The sequence below is a fragment of the Mandrillus leucophaeus genome, unplaced genomic scaffold, assembly GCF_000951045.1.
Source record: "Mandrillus leucophaeus isolate KB7577 unplaced genomic scaffold, Mleu.le_1.0 Scaffold616, whole genome shotgun sequence".
NCBI classification, from domain to species: Eukaryota; Metazoa; Chordata; class Mammalia; order Primates; family Cercopithecidae; genus Mandrillus; species Mandrillus leucophaeus.
The window spans coordinates 2,299,118-2,306,324 of NW_012106653.1; the positions used below are offsets into that span (position 1 = coordinate 2,299,118).

Consider the following 7,207-nt stretch of genomic DNA (forward strand, 5'->3'; position numbering starts at 1 on the left):
TTAAACTAAAGAGGCTCTGCACAGCAAAAGAAACTATCATCAGAGTGAACAGGAAACCTACAGAATGGGAGAAAATTTTTGCAATCTATCCATCTGACAAAGGGCTAATATCCAGAATCTACAAGAAACTTAAATTTACAAGAAAAAAAACAACCCCATCAAAAAGTGGGTGAAGGATATGAACAGACACTTCTCAAAAGAAGACATTTATGTGGCCAACAAACATAGGAAAAAAAAACTCATCATAATGGTCATTAGAGAAGTGCAAACCAAAACCACAATGAGATACCAACTCACACCAGTTAGAATGGTGACCATTAAAAAGTCAAGAAACAACAGATGCTGGAGAGGATATGGAGAAATAGGAACACTTTTACACTGTTGGTAGGAGTCTAAATTAGTTCAACTATTTTGGACAGAGTGGTGATTCCTCAAGGATCTAGAACTAGAAATATCATTTGACCCAGCAATCCCATTACTGGGTGTATACCCAAAGGATTATAAATCATTCTACTATAAAGACATTCACATATATGTTTATTGCAGCACTATTTTCTACAGCAAAAACTTGGAACCAACCCAAATGCTCATCAATGATAGACTGGATAAAGAAAATGTGGCCCATATATGCCATGGAATACTATGCAGCCATAAAAAAGAATGAGTTCATGTGCTTTGCAGGGACATGGATGAAGCTGGAAACCATCATTCTCAGCAAACTAACAACCATCATTCTCAGCAAACTAACACAGGAAGGGAAATCCAAACACCCCATGTTCTCACTCATAATTGGGAGTTGAACAATGAGAACACATGGACACAGAGAGGGGACCATCACACACTGGGGCCTGTTGGGGTATCAGGGGCAAGGGGGCAAGAGTATCAGGACAAACAGCTAATGCATGCGGGGCTTAAAACCTAGACGATGGGATAATAGGTACAGCAAACCAACATGGCACATGTATACCTACGTAACAAACCTGCACATTCTGTACAAGTATCCCAGAACTTAAAGTAAAACAAAAAAATAAATAAATAATAAATATAAATAAATAAATAAATAAATAAACAAACAAAGATACCCAAAAATGTGGAATCGAGTTTGGAACTGGGTAACAGGCTGAGGTTGGAACAGTTTGGAGGGCTCCGAAGAAGACAGGAAAATGTGGAATAGTTTGCAACTTCCTGGAGAATTGAAGGACTCAGAAAACTGGAAGATGTGGGAAAGTTTGGAACTTCCTAGAGACTTGTTGAACGCCTTTGACCAAAATTCTGATAGTGATATGGACAATAAAGTCCAGGATGAGGTGGTCTCAGATGGAGATGAGGAATTTGGAGGGAACCGGAATAAAGATTACTCTTGCTTTGCAAAGAGACTGGCAGCATTTTGCCCCTGTCCTAGACATCTGTGGGATTTTGAACTTCAGAGAGATGATTTAGGGTTTCTGGTGGAAGAAATTTCTAAGCAGCAAAGCATTCAAGAGGTGACAGAGCATAAAAGGTTGGAAAATTTGCAGCCTGACAATGCTGTAAAAAAAGAAAAATCAATTTTCTGAACAGACATTCAAGCACACTGCAGAATTTGCATAAGTAATAGGCAGTCAAATGTTAATCACCAAGACAATGGGAAAAATGTCTCCAGAGCATTCCAGAGACCTTTACTGCAGCCCCTTCTATCACAGACTTGGAGGCCTAAGATGAAAAAATGGTTTTGTGGGCTGGACCCAGGACCCCCGTGCTCTGTGTAGCCTCAGGACACGGTTTCCTGCATCCCAGTTGTTTCAGCTCTAGCTATGGCTAAAAGGGGCCAATGTAAAGCTTAAGCCATTGCTTCAGAGGGTGCAAGTCCCAGGCCTTGGCACCTTATAAGTGGTACTGGGCCTGCAGAAGCACAGAAGTCAAGAAGTAAGATTTGGAAACCTCCACCTAGATTTTAGAGGATGTATGGAAATGCCTTGGTTTCCAGGCAGAAGTTTGCTGCAGGGGTGGATCCCTAACTGAGAACCACTGCTATGGCAGTGCAGAAGGCAAATGTGGGGTTGGAGCCCACACACAAGGTCCCCACTGAGGCACTGCCTAATGGAGCTATGAAAAGAGAGCCACCATCCTCCAGACCTCAGAATGGTATCTCCACCAACAGCTTGCACAGGGCACCTGGAAAAGCCACAGACGCTCAACGCCAGCCCAGGAAAGCAGCCTGGAGTGGGGACGTACCCTGCAAAGCCACAGGGGCAGAGCTGCCAAAGGCCATAGGCGTCCACCTCTTGCATCAGCATGACCTGAATCTGAGACATGAAGTCAAAGGGGATCATTTCAGAGCTTGAAGACTTGACTGCCCCACTGGATTTCAGACTTGCATGGGGACTGTTGCCCCTTTGTTTTGGCCAAATTCTCCCATTTGGAATGGGTGTATTTACTCAATGCCTGTACCCACTTTGTATCTAGGAAGTAACTAACTTGCTGTTGATTTCACAGGATCATAGGTGGAAGGGACTTGCCTTGTCTCAGATGAGACTTCAGACTTGGACTTTTAGGTTAAAGCTGGGATGAGCTAACATTTTGAGGGACTGCTGGAAAGGGCAGGATTGTGTTTTGAAGTATGAGGACATGAGATTCGGGAGATGCCAGGAGAGGAATGATATGGTTTGGCTTTGTGTCCCCACCCAAATCTCATCTTGAATTGTAATCCTATAAGCTCCACATGTCATGGAAGCGACACAGTAGATGTAACTCAATCACAGGGGCAGCTTCCCCCATGCTATTCTCATGATAGTAAGTTCTCACAAGACCTGACGGTTTTATAAGGGGCTTCCCCCTTCATTCAGCTCTCATTCTTCCTGTCACCATGTGAAAAAGGATATGTTTGCTTCCCCTTCTGCCATGTTTGTAAGTTTCCTGAGGACCCCCCACCACAGCACTGCAGAACTGTGAGTCAATTAAACCTCTTTCCTTTATAAATTACCCAGTCTCAGGCAGTTCTTGACAGCAACATGAGAATGAACTAATACACATTGTTATAACTACATAAGTGCAGTGGTTTTATTGCTTACTTTTCAAAAAAAAAAAAAAACACACACTATATTTCCTTTCTTTTAAAATGTTTCATTATTCCTGGAGTTGACAATTGCCTTGTTTCCCTACTTGGTTAGTTTCCATAACCCTATAATTATTTCTTAGCAAAATCTTCAAATTAATTAATAAAACTCTTCTATATACAGCTACTAGTTCTTTATTTTTCTGGTTTTTTAGAACACTATCCTCCCGCTCTAAGCCAGTTGCTCTTAAGTCTTGCTTCCAATCTTCCTGTAACTTCCCTTCACCTCTCTTCTACATTGCCTTCCTATTTCCTTGTTCTCCTATCATCTTTCTTGGTTTACTCTCACGTTTTGATGAAACTTTTGTCAGGCCTTCCAGAAAAAAATTTCTCAGAAGCAAAATTTTTTGAGACTTTGTATATCTCAAAACATCCTAATTCTACCCTCATACTTGATACAGTTTTGCTAGAAATAGAATTCAAAATAAAAAAAAAAGTTTTCCATTGAAACCTTAAACTTACTGTTCTATTATGTTTTAATTTCACTGTTATGGTTAAAAATTTCATGCCATTCAGTTTTTCTATCTTTAGTACATTACCTTTTTTTTCCTCTCAAATCTTCTAGAATCATCTTTCTTTGCTTCTCTGAAATGATATAATGATGTGCTTGATGTGAGCTATTTTTATTCACTCTTTTAATCTAATAACTCATATCCTTTAATGATATGCCCTGTTTTTATTCTTTGGTGATTTCTCTAGAAATCATAACATGAATATTAAGCATATCAAAGTTTAAGGCTAATCAATATTGTTACTTCAAAGATGAATATATCAATAAGATGGTGAAGCTAAAATTTCAGGGACTCTTACTTGCCCAGTCTCCTTCCAACCCTAGCAAAGCCTCATGTGTTCTCTTTGTCACGTATTTTTATAAAATTTGCAAAAATAAGACATTTTAATTGCAGTTGATTAAATTCCCTGTCTCTTTCTACTCTTGCTTACTTTCTCTCACATATTCCCCTAGTATGTTCAAGTGACTGTGGGTATTTTGGGGATGTGGCTAAGGGAAACTAAGTTGAGACTACATTTAGTTTAAGCATAGGGGAAATGTTTACATGATTTGCTTCAATATGTAAGATTAGTGAGTGGCGGAGCTAGGATTCCAAGGCAGTGTACCTGATCTTAACATTTATTCACTAAATTGTCTTTCAGATGTCAACAGGTCTTTCATTCCTAATGTGAGGGCACGATAGTCTATTCTCATCTAGTTGACACTATTATTTGACATTTTTGCCAATTTCCCACTTTCCTACCTGCTTCTAACATTTTTTCTATCATATTGCTGCCCTAACCTGTATCTTACACTCTGTTCAAACTAAATTTGTGCCATTGTCAAACTATGCCTTTGTTATGCCTTTTCCTCAGTCTAAAATAACTTTGTCCAATGACATTATTCTTAATTCTGTACTTATTAATTCAGAGATTTTTATTAATTTATTTGGCATTAAGTACTGACATCAGTGAAGAAAGTAGAGAACTCTCATGTTCACTAAATAAGACATCAACAGGGAAAGGACTGTCTATGCAATAAATGGTACTGGGATAACAGGCTAGCCATATTTAGAATACTGAGACTGGACCCCTTGCTTTTACCATATACAAAATCAACTCAAGATGGATTAAAAACTTAAACATAAAATGTAAAATTATAAAAACTCTAGAAGAAAATCGAGGAAATACCATTCTGGACATAGGCCTTGGCAAAGATCTCATGACAAAAACTACAAAATGATTGTAGGTTGCGTGCGGTGGCTCACGCCGTAATCACAGCACTTTGTTGAGGAATTTTGTGTCTATGTTCATCAAGGATATTGGCCTGGAGTTTCTTTTTTTCTTGTGTCACTGCCAGGTTTTGGCATCAAAATGATGCTGACCTCAGAGAATAAATTAGGGAAGATTCCCGCCTCAATTTTTTGGAATAGTTTCAGTAGAATTGATACCAGCTCTTTTTTATACATCTGATAGCATTCAGCTATGAATCCATTTGGTCTAAGGTTTTTTCTGGTTGGTAGGTTTTTTGTTACTGATTTAATTTCAGAATTCATATAACATAATTTTGTACATAGTTACTACAGAAAATTTGGAAATTCAGAAAAGTATTTTTTAAATGAAAACAATCATTCATAATTCCTCCACCCAGAAGCAGACACACTTAACATTTTGCATATTTTCTTCCAGATATTTTTCTATATAATAATCTCTTTGTAACCTTAAAAATGTGCTGGCAGAAAATTTTATAAACTTTTTTGGCTACATTCTATGTTATAATCGTTTTCTTGTGTCATTAAAAGTTCTTTGTAAACACTCTAGTGGCTACATAATGTTCCATATTAACAGCCTACAATAATTTATTTACCAATTTCTCTATTGTTAGAAAATTGAATTATATCTCATTTTATGCTATTTTTGAATAACTTATCTCAATTTCCTACTTCAATAAGAAACTATATAGATGAAAACTGAACATAAAGATAGCTATCACTGGATCTCATAGATAGTCCAGATGCTATGTATCCTTGGGAATCATCATGAGATCTCCCATAATACAGGCTGTAAGGTCTACATTTTGAACTTCTAACTTCAGAACTATATAATACAGAACTGTTAAGGGTTCTGCATCACATAGAACCCAACCCATGAATTATTTGCATCAAAAAAAAAAAGATCTCATACACAATAGAGATCTCATACACACAATCATTTTGTGTCTTCCTAACAATCAAAGTAAAGGTAAAAATATTAGAAGGGGCTATGTACTAGAGGTTTACAAGAAAATGGGAACAGAGACACTGTTTAACTGATATCACGTGTGAGTCTAGGACAGCAAGAACTCCAGAGAAGATAACAATCTTACTCCCTGAAATGAATCCCAGAATAAATGGAACCCTAGTCATTAATGCAATTTGGGACTATTATTTAGCAAATAAATCATTTTTTAACATCTCAAGTTAATTACCTATAAAAGGACTTTTCAAAAAGGAAGATAGAAATAAACTTTTCTTTAAAAAATGAACATTTTTACCTTAACGAGCAAATCTACTGTAAAACAGCAAACACATTGGCCAACTTGCAAAACATTCATTAGTTTTTTAGTATTTACACTTTTACCCAGTAATTCCACTTCTGGGAATTTACCCAATGGATATACTTTTTACATGCAAGTGATTTATGCATAACATTACTCGTTGCAGCATTTTTTCAATGGTTAAATATAAGAAACAACCTAAATTAACACAAATAGGGAGCTTGTTAAATAAATTATGGTACATTCATAATTTGCAACACAATGCAGAAAATAAAAATGAATGTGGGAAATTTTTCTGTACTAATATGAACGGATCTCCAAGATATACTATGAGGCACAAAAAACAAAGACAGTTTTTATTTTATGTTACCATTTGTGATAAGGAAAAAAGAAAAAAAAAGGACATATGCTTTAAAAACTTTTCTGAAGGAATCATCAAATAACTAACAATAGTAGTTTTCTTTCTGGGCAGATGGATACAGTATATATCCATATATTTTTTGATATTTCAACCATATTACCGTACTTCCTTTTCAAAAGAATAAATGATTTTTGAAGTATTACAAATTTCTAAAGTCAGCCAAAGATTTATATAGTTGACATAAGGTCTCAGTGGCATCCATCTAACACAAGGAGTTAAGAAAAACTTACACTGACTGAAATTCGCTTGTCCATGCTCCAGAAGAATGTAGAGTTGAAGAATAAGTTGTGGGCAGCCTTCCAGGTAGGTCTCAAATAGTCTGAGCATGCTCAAATCAGTCACTCTATCTATAACTTCTTTATGTAGATCGATTTGTTCTTCCATGAAGTTAGTAGTATTGCCGTCATACGTAAAAGCTGCATGGTAACCCCTTTTCAAGGCAAACCAATACCTATAAAGTAAACATAAACATTTCTCTTTAGTCTTATATTCTTTATAACATGTCTGTTAATACACATAATAATTTGGGAAAAGGAATATATGGGGTTTTTTTTATTATTATACTTTATGTTCTAGGGTACATGTGCACAACGTGCAGGTTTGTTACATATGTATACATGTGCCATGTTGGTGTGCTGCACCCATTAACTCATCATTTGCATTAGAT

The 7,207-nt window shown here is 36.7% G+C and overlaps 1 protein-coding gene across 4 annotated transcripts in view; it reads right to left on the reverse strand.

The window, feature by feature from the left end:
- XKR9 (XK, Kell blood group complex subunit-related family, member 9) overlaps positions 1–7,207 on the reverse strand; it is a 65,327-nt gene that overhangs the window by 15,273 nt on the left and 42,847 nt on the right. For all 4 annotated transcript variants that reach the window (XM_012000099.1, XM_012000101.1, XM_012000100.1 and 1 more), the window contains one exon: positions 6,771–6,991. In XM_012000099.1, coding sequence (XP_011855489.1) covers positions 6,771–6,991 — 221 coding nt within the window. The remainder of the gene's footprint in view (positions 1–6,770; positions 6,992–7,207) is intronic.